The 15,633-nt window shown below is 46.0% G+C and overlaps 1 protein-coding gene across 1 annotated transcript in view; it reads right to left on the reverse strand.

The window, feature by feature from the left end:
• LOC120024469 (protein-tyrosine kinase 2-beta-like) overlaps window positions 1–15,633 on the reverse strand; it is a 72,990-nt gene that overhangs the window by 31,364 nt on the left and 25,993 nt on the right. The window contains exons 5-16 of the mRNA XM_038968719.1: window positions 15,066–15,145; window positions 14,701–14,763; window positions 14,303–14,357; window positions 13,789–13,929; window positions 13,376–13,450; window positions 6,705–6,806; window positions 4,785–4,902; window positions 4,593–4,632; window positions 4,285–4,322; window positions 4,055–4,096; window positions 3,758–3,855; window positions 3,551–3,632 (exon numbers count right to left, since the gene is read on the reverse strand). Coding sequence (XP_038824647.1) covers window positions 3,551–3,632; window positions 3,758–3,855; window positions 4,055–4,096; window positions 4,285–4,322; window positions 4,593–4,632; window positions 4,785–4,902; window positions 6,705–6,806; window positions 13,376–13,450; window positions 13,789–13,929; window positions 14,303–14,357; window positions 14,701–14,763; window positions 15,066–15,145 — 934 coding nt within the window. The remainder of the gene's footprint in view (window positions 1–3,550; window positions 3,633–3,757; window positions 3,856–4,054; window positions 4,097–4,284; window positions 4,323–4,592; window positions 4,633–4,784; window positions 4,903–6,704; window positions 6,807–13,375; window positions 13,451–13,788; window positions 13,930–14,302; window positions 14,358–14,700; window positions 14,764–15,065; window positions 15,146–15,633) is intronic.

Below are 15,633 nucleotides of genomic sequence, written 5' to 3' on the forward strand. Positions count from 1 at the left end.
AACTTTTTCCTTTAACGAGTCCGACGAGAAGGATATCCTGCTTTCACTGGAACCGGCCCAGATCCAAGGCTTTTGCATGAAGAAAAGACGCCGTAAAAGGGGCCGCAGATCGGGCATCCATCTGAGAATCCAGAGGCGAGCGAGTAAACTCCCACTGCCATCCGTTCTTCTAGCTAACATGCAATCATTGGAAAATAATATTGATGACCTACGATTTAAGATTATCCTACCAACGGGACATTAAAAACTGTAACATCTTATGTTTCACCGAGACCTGGCTGAACGACGATACGGACAATATAGCTAGTGGGATTTTCCATGCACCGGCTGAACAGAGACGCTACCTCTGGTAAGACGAGGGGTGGGGGTGTGTGTCTATTTGTCAATAACAGCTGGTGCACGATGTCTAATATTAAAGAAGTCTCGAGGTATTGCTCACCTGAGGTAGAGTACCTTATAATAAGCTGTAGACCACACTATCTACCAAGAAAGTTCTCATCTGTGTTATTCGTAGCCGTCTATTTACCACCACAGATTGAAGCTGGCACTAAGACTGCTTTCAACCAACTCTTTATAAGGCCATAAGCAAAGAAGAAAATGTTCACCCAGAAGCGGCGCTCCTAGTGACCAGGGACTTAAATGCAGCCAAACTTAAATCAGTTTTACCAAATTTTTACCAGCATGTCACATGTGCAACCAGGGGGAAAAACCCTAGACCACCTTTACTCCGCGTACAAAGCTCTGTCCTGCCCTCCATTTGGCAAATATGACCATAATTATATCCTCCTGATTCCTGCTTACAAGCAAAAATGAATACAGGAAGTACCAGTGATTCGCTCAATACGGAAGTGGTCAGATGACGCAAATGCTACACTACAGGACTGTTTTATTTGCACAGACTGGAATATGTTCCGGGATTCATCCAATGGCATTGAGTAGTACACCACCTCAGTCATCGGCTTCATCAATAAGTGCATCGATGACGTCGTCCCCACAGTGACTGTACGTACATATCCCAACCAGAAGCCATGGATTACAGGCAACATCCTCATCGAGCTAAAGGCTAGAGCTGCCGCTTTCAATGAGCGGGAGACTAATCCAGACGCTTATAAGGAATCTCGCTATGCCCTCAGACGAACTATCAAACAAGCAAAGTGTCAATACAGAATTAAGATGGAATCCTACTACACCGGCTCTGACGCACGTCGGATGTGGCAGGGCTTGAAAACTATTACGGACTAAAAAGGGAAACCCAAACGTGAGCTGCACAGTGACGCGAGCCTACCAGACGAGCTAAATGCATTTTATGCTCGCTTCGAGACTAGCAACACTGAAGCATGCACGAGAGCACCAGCTGTTTTGGATGACTGTGTGATAACACTCTCAGTAGCCGATGTGAACAAAATCTTTAAACAGGTCAAGATTCACAAAGCCGCTAGGGCCAAACTGATTATTAGGACATGTACTCAAAGCATGCGCGAACCAACTGTCAAGTGTCTTCACTGACATTATTCTACCTCTCCCTGACCGAGTCTGTAGTACCTACATGTTTCAAGCAAACCACCATAGTCCCTGTTCCCAAGGAAGTGAAGGTAACCTGCCTAAATGATTACCGTCCCGTGGCACTCACGTCGGTAGCCATGAAGTGCTTTGCAAGGCTGGTCATGGCTCACATCAACAGCATCCTCCCGGACACCCTAGACACACTCCAATTCACATACCGCCCCAACAGATTCACAAATTACGCAATATCAATCGCACTCCAGACTGTAGTCAATGAATGCTGTTCATTGACTACAGTTCAGCATTCAACACCATAGTGCCCACGAAGCTCATCACTAAGCTAAGAACTCTGGGTCTAAACACCTGCTCTGCAACTGGATCCTGGACTTTATGACGTGCCGCCCCCATGTGGTAAGAGTAGGCAATAACACGTCTGCCATGCTGATCCTTAACACTGGGGCCCCTCAGGGGTGTGTACTTAGTCCCCTCCTGTATTCCCTGTTCACCCACTACTGCGTGGCCAAACACAACTCCAACACCATCATTAAGTTTGCTGACAACACAACAGTGGTAGGTCCTGATCACCGACCACAATGACACGGCCTATAGGGAGGAGGTCAGAGAACTGGCAGTGTGGTGCCAGGACAACAACCTCTCCCTCAATGTGAGCAAAACAAAGGAGCTGATCGTGGACTACAGGAAAAGGTGGGCCGAACTGGCCCCCATTAACATCGACGGGGCTGTAGTGGAGCGGGTCGAGAGTTTCAAGTTCCTTGGTGTCCACATCACTAACAAACTAGCATGGTCCAAACATACCAAGACAGTCGTGAAGAGGGCACGAATATATACTGTATATAGACTCGTTATTGTTATTCTTATTGTGTTACTTATTATTACTTTTTATTTTAGTCTACTTTGTAAATATTTTCTTAAACTGTTCTTGAACTGCACTGTTGGTTAAGGGCATTGTAGGTAAGCATTTCACGGTAAAGTCTACACTTGTTGTATTAGGTGCATGTGACAAATAAAGTTTGATTTGATTTGAAATTAGTTAATAGACTAATAAGAAAAAGAGTTCCAAACTTCTCTGCCAATAACAGCTAGTTTTACGTTTTCCCCTCCCCACTCCCAGACAGTCCTAAAATTCTTACTGGAGAAATTGCTCTTTGCTAAGAAGCTATTTTGGTTTATTTTTGTCCATTTTAGTTGAAAACAATCTAAAGTAAGGTACTTAATTGTTACCCAGAAATAATTTGATATTGAGATAAAAATGACTGCATTGGACCTTTAATAAGATGTGTTATATCTGATGTATTTTTACGTTTGTTGATGCTTATTCATGAAAGTGATCATGAAGTGTACATTTAAAAAATATATATTGATTCAAAATTCTTGAGTTTCCAGGCACTCACTGTAGAATTCCTCATTGAATTCCTCAATTAATAAATACAGTAAGTGATCCTCAGTTCTTGGTTTTTAATGTTTAAATAATGCAGGAGAAAGAACAGACAAGGGCCGAGTTTAATCGATCCACAACAGACTTGTTCATAGGAGCAGAAGCCTCTCTCCTGTTTATGTAGCATGAGGCAGCTTGATGTACCAGTACCCCCCCCCCCCCGGACAGGATGCAGGGCCTTACCCCCAATCTATCTCCTTAATGCTGAGTGCCAAACAGAAACTAAGCGGGTCCCATTTTTAGTCTTTGGTACACTCTTAGAAAAAAAGGTGCTATCTAGAACCTAAAAGGGTTATTTGGCTGTCCCTATCAGAGAACCCTTTTGGTTCCAGGTAGAACCATATTGGGTTCCATGTAGGACCCTTTCCCCAGAGAGTTCTACATGGAACCCAAAAGAGTTCTACCTGGAACCTAAAAGTGTTCTCATATGGGGGACGGTTAAGAAACCTTTTGGAACACTTTCTTTCTACGAGTGTATGACTTGACCGAGGTTTGAACTCTCAACCTTTCAATCTCAGTGCAACCATTCTAACCGCAAGACCAGTGAGTTGGAGAAGTGAAGAAGAAGTGTGATAAGTATTTGATGTGTACCTGCTTCACTCATGAACTTCTCCATGACATCAGGTGAACAGTCTTTACACGTCTTCACCGCCACGCTTAGCCTCTCCCCATTCTGGTTCAGAAACAGTCACACACACACACACACACAATAATGAGATATATATTTTGCCCAGTTAGGAACATTTGGGGTGTTATAGTAACTGACTGTGTGAGTACGGTGTCGGGAGATATACTTGCCGATTTTTTGTACATTCCTTCATAGACCTCCCCGAAAAACCCCTCGCCAAGGATCCGTCCCAGAACAATGTCATGTCTGTCAATTCCATACTTCACCACTGGAACCAAGTATACAACAACACAATGAGTAGCTGCCATGGAACTTAGACTATAGCACATGTAATATAGAACATAGAGTACAAAACATAGAAAATAGAACATAGAATATGGAACACAGAACACATAACATAGAATATTGAATATAGAACCTAGAGTATAGATGTCTTCCATCCTGATAAAGAGTACGTCTCTACTTACCAGACTTTGGTCGTTCGTCAATCTCAGCGTAGATGTCAGATTCTGAATGATGGACAATATTTGATGATGTCAGTTTGTGTTAAAAACGGACGGGTCAACTTGAAACATACAGCGTAGCCCTGCCCTTACAGTACTAGTTTCAAACAATTCAAAACAGTCACTGTAATGACAAATTATTCATACTATTTGTCAAACAAAGACGAAGGCCGTCGTGGTAGATGAAAACTCACCCATGCTATATCTGAAGGAGCCCGTGTTCTCCGTTTGACTACAGAGTGGGAGGAGAGACAGCCAGAGGAGGAGAGGAGAGGATCATCAACCCTGGGTTTGAGGTAGCTCCTCAATACACCAGGCACACTGTTACAGTAACACTACCTGTCTCTTTGATACATCTATCTGACAGCCTCATGTCCAGTACATCCCATGTTTCAACAAGTACTAAATATTCCAGTTTGGTTTCAGTATAATGATTTGTTATGGAAATGACACAAAAGGCAAAAATATGAAGCCTTGTTCAAGAGAAAGTGAATCCACTCACTTCGTGGGAAGGTCTGGCAAGGAACTTCGTAAATTGGCATCTATGGGTCACATAAGAAGACACATTGGTTCAATAGACTTACGAGGGATGAGAAAATCGAATTAAACCATTGTGATGCACTCTTTCAGTGTATCCCCCGCAGTGTTTCTCCTACCATAAAATTCACAGGGCGGACTTCCTGATCCCCCTTACCTTTATTTGGTCTAGCGATGAACGACTCGTCAGTGGCGTGCTCAGAGCGACAGTAACCGTCAATAAGGTCCACCATGTTTTCTGCCATCGCAAACTTAGTCACGTTGATAGACAGAGGCTGACGAAGAAGATACAAACCTTTCACGTTAATGACCATAACTACAATTACAAATCACATTACAAATCACATTACAAACATTATACAAACATTATACAAACATTATACAAACATTATACAAACATTATACAAACATTATACAAACATTATAATGTCATAGGGGTCATAGACTGATAGAGGATTTTGGGGCAAAATATTTACTTAAGATGTTAGAATTCAGAGCCTGTATTCATTATGTCTCTAGTTAGAATTCAGAGCCTGTATTCATTATGTCTCTAGTTAGAATTCAGAGCCTGTATTCATTATGTCTTCAGTTAGAATTCAGAGCCTGTATTCATTATGTCTCTAGTTAGAATTCAGAGCCTGTATTCATTATGTCTCCAGTTAGAATTCAGAGCCTGTATTCATTATGTCTCCAGTTAGAATTCAGAGCCTGTATTCATTATGTCTCCAGTTAGAATTCAGAGCCTGTATTCATTATGTCTCCAGTTAGAATTCAGAGCCTGTATTCATTATGTCTCTAGTTAGAATTCAGAGCCTGTATTCATTATGTCTCCAGTTAGAATTCATAGTCTGTATTCATTATGTCTCCAGTTAGAATTCATAGTCTGTATTCATTATGTCTCTAGTTAGAATTCAGAGCCTGTATTCATTATGTCTCCAGTTAGAATTCAGAGCCTGTATTCATTATGTCTCCAGTTAGAATTCAGAGCCTGTATTCATTATGTCTCCAGTTAGAATTCAGAGCCTGTATTCATTATGTCTCTAGTTAGAATTCAGAGCCTGTATTCATTATGTCTCTAGTTAGAATTCAGAGCCTGTATTCATTATGTCTCCAGTTAGAATTCAGAGCCTGTATTCATTATGTCTCCAGTTAGAATTCAGAGCCTGTATTCATTATGTCTCTAGTTAGAATTCAGAGCCTGTATTCATTATGTCTCTAGTTAGAATTCAGAGCCTGTATTCATTATGTCTTCAGTTAGAATTCAGAGCCTGTATTCATTATGTCTCTAGTTAGAATTCAGAGCCTGTATTCATTATGTCTCTAGTTAGAATTCAGAGCCTGTATTCATTATGTCTCCAGTTAGAATTCAGAGCCTGTATTCATTATGTCTCTAGTTAGAAATCAGAGCCTGTATTCATTATGTCTCTAGTTAGAAATCAGAGCCTGTATTCATCATGTCTCCAGTTAGAATTCAGAGCCTGTATTCATTATGTCTCTAGTTAGAATTCAGAGCCTGTATTCATTATGTCTCCAGTTAGAATTCAGAGCCTGTATTCATAATGTCTAGTTAAAATTCAGAGCCTGTATTCATTATGTCTCTAGTTAAAATTCAGAGCCTGTATTCATTATGTCTCTAGTTAGAATTCAGAGCCTGTATTCATTATGTCTCTAGTTAGAATTCATAGTCTGTATTCATTATGTCTCTAGTTAGAATTCATAGTCTGTATTCATTATGTCTCTAGTTAGAATTCAGAGCCTGTATTCATGTCTCAGAGTAGTTGTTCTGATCTAGGATAAGGTTCCCCTGTCCATATAACTTTATTCATTATTATCTATGATCAGGTCCCCACTGTCCATAAAACCTTTTTCATTGTGATCTAAGATCAGGTCCTCACTGTCCATATAACCTTATTCATTACGATCTAAAAGGCAACACTGTTCCTATATCATCACTCCTACTCCGAGTCTCTTTGTGAATGTTGGCCCAGGCCTCACTACCTTGTTTTACCTGTCTGACTCGGTCCATGTTCTGATTGAGCAGTACTAATACACATTTTCTATCTATTTTAATGTGTACCTGTCTGGCTCCATCTATGTCCAGGTTGAGGAGGGCTTTGCCGTCACTCTGAGATGAACACTTGATGCTCTTGATCTGTTTGAAATCCGCTAGACACACAGGCTGGGGGGATAAGAGAGAAACAATTAGCTGATACACTTAACAGCCACAGGTGTAGGGTAAAGGTTGACACAGGAACAAGACTCCCGGGAACAAGACTCCAGGGAACAAGACTCCAGGGAACACGACTCCAGGGAACACGACTCCAGGGAACAGGACTCCAGGGAACAGGACTCCCGGGAACAAGACTCCAGGGAACAGGACTCCAGGGAACAAGACTCCAGGGAACAAGACTCCCGGGAACAAGACTCCCGGGAACAAGACTCCCGGGAACAAGACTCCCGGGAACAAGACTACAGGGAACAGGACACCAGGGAACAGGACTCCAGGGAACAGGACACCAGGGAACAGGACTCCAGGGAACAGGACACCAGGGAACAGGACACCAGGGAACAGGACTCCAGGGAACAAGACTCCAGGGAACAAGACTCCAAGGAACAAGACTCCAGGGAACAGGACACCAGGGAACAGGACTCCAGGGAACAAGACTCCAGGGAACAAGACTCCAGGGAACAAGACTCCAGGGAACAAGACTCCAGGGAACAAGACTCCAGGGCACAGGACTCCAGGGAACAGGACACCAGGGAACAAGACTCCAGGGAACAGGACTTCCGAGTGGCGCAGCAGTCTAAGGCACTGCATCGCAGTGCTAGAGGCATCACTACAGACCCTGGTTCGATCCCGGGCTGTATCACCAGCCTGTATCATCCGCCGTGATCAGGAGTTCCATAGGGTGGCGCACAATTGGCCCAGCGTCGTCCGGGTTAAGCGAAGGTTTGGCAGGTGGGGGCCTACTAGCCTCATCGCACTCCAGCGATTCCTTTTGGTGCAGAGCCTGCAGGCTGACCTCGTAAGTCAGTTGAATAGTGTTTCCTCCGACGCATTGGTGCGGCTGGCTTCCAGGTTAAGCGGGCGGGTGTTAAAGAAGTGTGGTTTGGCGGGTCATGTTTCGGAGGACGCACGACTCAACCTTTGCCTCCAGAGACCATTGAGGAATTGCAGCGGTGAGACAATTTTGAAAATGGGGAGAAAAAGGGTGATGAAATAAATAAATAAATAAAAATACTATTGGGGGTCCTGTGGGATTCTGGTTCTAGGGATCAACTTTGGGACAGGACAGGATGGACAGTAACTGAGTTTTTTTTTGTGTGCGTGGGGGGGGATATGTAATGTGTGGAAAATTTTATTTAAAAACTGAGTAGGCCTAATATAGTTTACTTAATATTATTATATTAGTTAAATGTAATTTCACCCCTCCTCTTCCTTCAGCTCACTCTCACGCCTCGCTCCAGTTATAGTCATGGCCACAGCGCAATCACTACTTTACCTCAGATGACAACAAACAGTCAGTGAATGATGAATCCTTCAAGAGAGGAATTGAGTTCATCCGACTCTGGGTAGGTGGAAGGGTTGCTTTCATTGCCAAACTCTGACAATGTGGTTGTTATCAACTGTGTGCAGGGCAGGATACTGTCTGGTGAGCGCCGAGCAGTAGCCAAAGGGAGCAGTCGCTATGGCGAGACGATTTTTTGCATTTGTGTTTTCTGTGTGTAAAATGAGCACGGGACGGGAGTCATTTCACAGGGACAGAACAGGAAGGTTCAGTCGTTATAGAGCTGTTGCCGAAACAGGACAGTACGGGAAAACATTTGACAAGACAGGAATGGATTTTCACTCCCGTGTCAACCTCTACACTTTTAGAAAAAAAGGGTTCCAAAATGGTTCTTCGGCTGTCCCCATAGGAGAACCCTTTTTGGTTCCAGGTAGAACTCTTTTGGGTTCCATGTAGAACCCTCTGTGGAAAGGGTATTACATGGAACTCAAAAGGGCTCTACCTGGAATCAAAAGAGTTCTACAAAAGGGTTCTTCAAAGGGTTCCCCTATAGGGACAGCCGAAGGGCAGTTTTAGGTTCTAGATAGCAGCTTTGTTTCTAAGAGTGTAAGGCAGGGTGAAGTCACATTTTCATTTTAAGTAATTTAGCAGACGCTCTTATCCAGTGCGTTCCTCTTCAGCTAGGTGAGACAACAGCATATCACAATAATAGCAAGTGCATTTCCCCCACAATGCTCAGTAGATGCTGACCTTGGTTCAGTTTAGTATTTTCCATACTAATGGTTAATCTATGACTTGGGGAAACTTCACCCCGGACCCCACACAAGCTGGGGATGGGACATGAAGAACAGGAGAATATCGGCCAGAAATCATTCACGACAATGCAATGAAAATGAACAAATAGCAACATATATAACACCCTGCTTACCGCTGAGTCTGTATGGGTGCGTTGGCGAATGCCCTGTATGCAGTTAACATCCTGCTTACCGCTGAGTCTGTATGGGTGCGTTGGCGAATGCCCTGTATGCAGTTAACATCCTGCTTACCGCTGAGTCTGTATGAGTGCGTTGGCGAATGCCCTGTATACAGTTAACACCCTGCTTACCGCTGAGTCTTTATGGGTGCGTTGGCGAATGCCCTGTATGCAGTTAACATCCTGCTTACCGCTGAGTCTGTATGAGTGCGTTGGCGAATGCCCTGCATGCTTACCGCTGAGTCTGTATGAGTGCGTTGGCGAATGCCCTGCATGCTTACCGCTGAGTCTGTATGAGTGCGTTGGCGAATGCCCTGCATGCTTACCGCTGAGTCTGTATGGGTGCGTTGGCGAATGCCCTGCATGCTTACCACTGAGTCTGTATGGGTGCGTTGGCGAATGCCCTGCATGCTTACCGCTGAGTCTGTATGGGTGCGTTGGCGAATGCCCTGCACGCTTACCACTGAGTCTGTATGGGTGCGTTGGCGAATGCCCTGCATGCTTACCGCTGAGTCTGTATGGGTGCGTTGGCGAATGCCCTGCATGCTTACCGCTGAGTCTGTATGGGTGCGTTGGCGAATGCCCTCCATGCTTACCGCTGAGTCTGTATGAGTGCGTTGGCGAATGCCCTCCATGCTTACCGCTGAGTCTTTATGGGTGCGTTGGCGAATGCCCTCCATGCTTACCGCTGAGTCTGTATGGGTGCGTTGGCGAATGCCCTCCATGCTTACCGCTGAGTCTGTATGGGTGCGTTGGCGAATGCCCTCCATGCTTACCGCTGAGTCTTTATGGGTGCGTTGGCGAATGCCCTCCATGCTTACCGCTGAGTCTGTATGGGTGCGTTGGCGAATGCCCTCCATGCTTACCGCTGAGTCTTTATGGGTGCGTTGGCGAATGCCCTCCATGCTTACCGCTGAGTCTGTATGGGTGCGTTGGCGAATGCCCTCCATGCTTACCGCTGAGTCTTTATGGGAGCGTTGGCGAATGCCCTGTATACAGTTAACATCCTGCTTACCGCTGAGTCTGTATGGGTGCGTTGGCGAATACCCTGCATGCTTACCGCTGAGTCTTTATGGGTGCGTTGGCGAATACCCTGCATGCTTACCGCTGAGTCTGTATGGGTGCGTTGGCGAATGCCCTGCATGCTTACCGCTGAGTCTTTATGGGTGCGTTGGCGAATGCCCTCCATGCTTACCGCTGAGTCTTTATGGGTGCGTTGGCGAATACCCTGCATGCTTACCGCTGAGTCTTTATGGGTGCGTTGGCGAATGCCCTGCATGCTTACCGCTGAGTCTTTATGGGTGCGTTGGCGAATGCCCTCCATGCTTACCGCTGAGTCTGTATGGGTGCGTTGGCGAATACCCTCCATGCTTACCGCTGAGTCTGTATGGGTGCGTTGGCGAATGCCCTGCATGCTTACCGCTGAGTCTGTATGGGTGCGTTGGCGAATACCCTCCATGCTTACCGCTGAGTCTGTATGGGTGCGTTGGCGAATGCCCTCCATGCTTACCGCTGAGTCTGTATGGGTGCGTTGGCGAATACCCTGCATGCTTACCGCTGAGTCTTTATGGGTGCGTTGGCGAATGCCCCTGCATGCTTACCGCTGAGTCTGTATGGGTGCGTTGGCGAATACCCTGCATGCTTACCGCTGAGTCTTTATGGGTGCGTTGGCGAATGCCCTCCATGCTTACCGCTGAGTCTGTATGGGTGCGTTGGCGAATACCCTGCATGCTTACCGCTGAGTCTTTATGGGTGCGTTGGCGAATGCCCTCCATGCTTACCGCTGAGTCTTTATGGGTGCGTTGGCGAATGCCCTCCATGCTTACCGCTGAGTCTGTATGGGTGCGTTGGCGAATGCCCTGCATGCTTACCGCTGAGTCTGTATGGGTGCGTTGGCGAATGCCCTGCATGCTTACCGCTGAGTCTGTATGGGTGCGTTGGCGAATGCCCTGCATGCTTACCGCTGAGTCTGTATGGGTGCGTTGGCGAATGCCCTGCATGCTTACCGCTGAGTCTTTATGGGTGCGTTGGCGAATGCCCTGCATGCTTACCGCTGAGTCTGTATGGGTGCGTTGGCGAATACCCTGCATGCTTACCGCTGAGTCTTTATGGGTGCGTTGGCGAATGCCCTCCATGCTTACCGCTGAGTCTGTATGGGTGCGTTGGCGAATACCCTGCATGCTTACCGCTGAGTCTTTATGGGTGCGTTGGCGAATGCCCTCCATGCTTACCGCTGAGTCTTTATGGGTGCGTTGGCGAATGCCCTCCATGCTTACCGCTGAGTCTGTATGGGTGCGTTGGCGAATGCCCTGCATGCTTACCGCTGAGTCTGTATGGGTGCGTTGGCGAATGCCCTGCATGCTTACCGCTGAGTCTGTATGGGTGCGTTGGCGAATGCCCTGCATGCTTACCGCTGAGTCTGTATGGGTGCGTTGGCGAATGCCCTGCATGCTTACCGCTGAGTCTGTATGGGTGCGTTGGCGAATGCCCTGCATGCTTACCGCTGAGTCTGTATGGGTGCGTTGGCGAATGCCCTGCATGCTTACCGCTGAGTCTGTATGGGTGCGTTGGCGAATGCCCTGCATGCTTACCGCTGAGTCTGTATGGGTGCGTTGGCGAATGCCCTCCATGCTTACCGCTGAGTCTTTATGGGTGCGTTGGCGAATACCCTGCATGCTTACCGCTGAGTCTTTATGGGTGCGTTGGCGAATGCCCTCCATGCTTACCGCTGAGTCTGTATGGGTGCGTTGGCGAATGCCCTGCATGCTTACCGCTGAGTCTTTATGGGTGCGTTGGCGAATGCCCTCCATGCTTACCGCTGAGTCTTTATGGGTGCGTTGGCGAATGCCCTCCATGCTTACCGCTGAGTCTTTATGGGTGCGTTGGCGAATGCCCTCCATGCTTACCGCTGAGTCTTTATGGGTGCGTTGGCGAATGCCCTCCATGCTTACCGCTGAGTCTTTATGGGTGCGTTGGCGAATGCCCTCCATGCTTACCGCTGAGTCTTTATGGGTGCGTTGGCGAATGCCCTCCATGCTTACCGCTGAGTCTTTATGGGTGCGTTGGCGAATGCCCTCCATGCTTACCGCTGAGTCTTTATGGGTGCGTTGGCGAATGCCCCTGCATGCTTACCGCTGAGTCTTTATGGGTGCGTTGGCGAATGCCCTGCACGCTTACCGCTGAGTCTGTATGGGTGCGTTGGCGAATACCCTCCATGCTTACCGCTGAGTCTGTATGGGTGCGTTGGCGAATGCCCCTGCATGCTTACCGCTGAGTCTGTATGGGTGCGTTGGCGAATGCCCCTGCATGCTTACCGCTGAGTCTTTATGGGTGCGTTGGCGAATACCCTCCATGCTTACCGCTGAGTCTTTATGGGTGCGTTGGCGAATGCCCCTGCATGCTTACCGCTGAGTCTTTATGGGTGCGTTGGCGAATGCCCTGCATGCTTACCGCTGAGTCTTTATGGGTGCGTTGGCGAATGCCCCTGCATGCTTACCGCTGAGTCTTTATGGGTGCGTTGGCGAATGCCCTCCATGCTTACCGCTGAGTCTTTATGGGTGCGTTGGCGAATGCCCTCCATGCTTACCGCTGAGTCTTTATGGGTGCGTTGGCGAATGCCCTCCATGCTTACCGCTGAGTCTTTATGGGTGCGTTGGCGAATGCCCTCCATGCTTACCGCTGAGTCTTTATGGGTGCGTTGGCGAATGCCCTCCATGCTTACCGCTGAGTCTTTATGGGTGCGTTGGCGAATGCCCTCCATGCTTACCGCTGAGTCTTTATGGGTGCGTTGGCGAATGCCCCTGCATGCTTACCGCTGAGTCTTTATGGGTGCGTTGGCGAATGCCCTGCACGCTTACCGCTGAGTCTGTATGGGTGCGTTGGCGAATACCCTCCATGCTTACCGCTGAGTCTGTATGGGTGCGTTGGCGAATGCCCCTGCATGCTTACCGCTGAGTCTGTATGGGTGCGTTGGCGAATGCCCCTGCATGCTTACCGCTGAGTCTTTATGGGTGCGTTGGCGAATACCCTCCATGCTTACCGCTGAGTCTTTATGGGTGCGTTGGCGAATGCCCCTGCATGCTTACCGCTGAGTCTTTATGGGTGCGTTGGCGAATGCCCTGCATGCTTACCGCTGAGTCTTTATGGGTGCGTTGGCGAATGCCCCTGCATGCTTACCGCTGAGTCTTTATGGGTGCGTTGGCGAATGCCCTCCATGCTTACCGCTGAGTCTTTATGGGTGCGTTGGCGAATGCCCTCCATGCTTACCGCTGAGTCTTTATGGGTGCGTTGGCGAATGCCCCTGGCTCCAATCACCAGCTCTACTGACAGACTCCAGCCTTGCTGTGGACAAACAGTGGGGTTTGCAACTTAACTTTCATTTCTTGACAAACTTCAGACTCATACAATATTTTCTGTGAAGTGAGCCGTGAAAAAAGGAAACCCAGTGCTTCTCTAATTGTAGATTCTTGCATCATTTGAGGTGCAGTGATCCAAAAGTAATCAGTTATGATCAGGAAAATGATATGATAGGTATTTACTGTGTACCGACAGGACCTCACTCAGGTATTTACTGTGTACCGACAGGACCTCACTCAGGTATTTACAGTGTACCGACTGCAAATACCTGAGTGCGGACCTTCCCTAATGGTATTGTTTGTAAAGCCAACAGCAACACGCACCACCAGTTCGCAGGGGTAGACCTCCTCATCAACGTTGATGAATTCCGTGAGCGTTTTGAAGAAGCGAACCATACACTCGTCCTCCTTCAGAGTAGCGTACTGCTGGAACGTCTGGGTGATCAGCTTCCGAAGGGGACGAGACTGGGACAGAACATCACAACACAAGACAACACTTTCATAACCCTATTTTAACTATGATGTCAAATAGTAAACAGCAGGGTAAACGACGCTGCTAGCATAGAAATTATCAGAAATTATTTAGAAATTAACAGAAATTATCAGAAATTAACAGAAATGATCAGATATGAGAAATGAGAAATTAACAGAAATTATGAGAAATTGACAGAAATTATCAGAAATTATCAGAAATTAACAGAAATGATCAGATATTATGAGAATTATGAGAAATTAACAGAAATTCTCTTTGCTGACATAATAGTTACAGTTAGGCTCATTAAAATCTTTGTAGAAACTTCCAATAATATCATGTGGAAATCAAAATGTATAAATGTACCTTCATGCGGTCAATGAGCTCCTGTGGGAAGAACAGGTTCAGCCCCACGTCCTTCCTTCATTGGTCAAAATTAATCACATTCAGAGAGACCAGTTTGAATAAAACAACCAATCAAACCAATGTGATAGAAAAGGGTAGGTAAAAAAACAACCAATCAAACCAAAATGATAGAAAAGGGTAGGTAAAAAACCAACCAATCAAACCAATGTGATAGAAAAGGGTAGGTAAAAAAAACAACCAATCAAACCAATGTGATAGAAAAGAGTATGTAAATAAACCAACCAATCAAACCAATGTGATAGAAAAGGGTATGTAAATAAACCAACCAAGGGTAGGTAAATTAAGGTTAAGGTAAATGAAGGTTGGTAGCAACAAACATGTCAAATGTAAGTACTTACTCTAGCAACTCAAAGTTGGACTTCTTCTCCAAACCTTTATCGTTCATGTCTTTATAAAACCTCCTGAGGACCAAGCAGATATACACTGTGTTTTATGTTTTATCTGACTCAGTGATGTTTCTCTGATTTTTAAAAACATATTTTTTAAAGATCCTATTTAAATGTTCCGTACGGTGGGAGAAAAGCTTGTAAGCATTTCACTGTATGGTTTACACCCATTGTATTCTGTCATGTGACAAATAAACTTGAATTGATTTAGAACAACATGACAATACGACGACCAAGCTCTACGGACACACCCACTGTGACGTTGATGATGTCTACACAGTGACAAGAGGATACATAAGGAAAGCCCACAACCTCACCTAATCTCCAGACAGCCCAGCTGCAGGGCCATCCCATCACTGACTTTACTGGCATGGTAATGCATGTAGTCACTACGCACCTAACACAGACCCAAGACGGCATAGAGAGAGACCACATTAATGGGTTAGAGTTAGTTATGCTGAATCCCATTCATGTAATCAACACGCACCTAACACAGCCAATATGGATAGAACACATGACCTGTTATCTGTATGAAGTCACTAAGCCTGGTCTCACAGTCTAGACGTAACATAGTACATGTAAATCCGGGACACTCAAATTTGTATGGTACGTTATGTTTGCTGTTAATACATATAGACAGATGGTTACTTAAGGCTTAAACCAAAGTAGGGTGGTTGGTTGGGGTGGATGGGTAGGCATATAACGTGAACGTCTAGCAACCCAAAGGTCCCATCAGGAACAACTTCAGGAACAACTTTAGATAATTAGTTGTTCCTGACTCCTAAGCTTAAACTTAACCTTAAACCATAACCTAGCTAATGTTAGCCAGCTAGCTAGAATTCGTAACACATACATCTAGCAAATTCTTATCATATAATACAAATT

The sequence above is a fragment of the Salvelinus namaycush genome, chromosome 29 (assembly GCF_016432855.1).
Source record: "Salvelinus namaycush isolate Seneca chromosome 29, SaNama_1.0, whole genome shotgun sequence".
Lineage (NCBI taxonomy): Eukaryota > Metazoa > Chordata > Actinopteri > Salmoniformes > Salmonidae > Salvelinus > Salvelinus namaycush.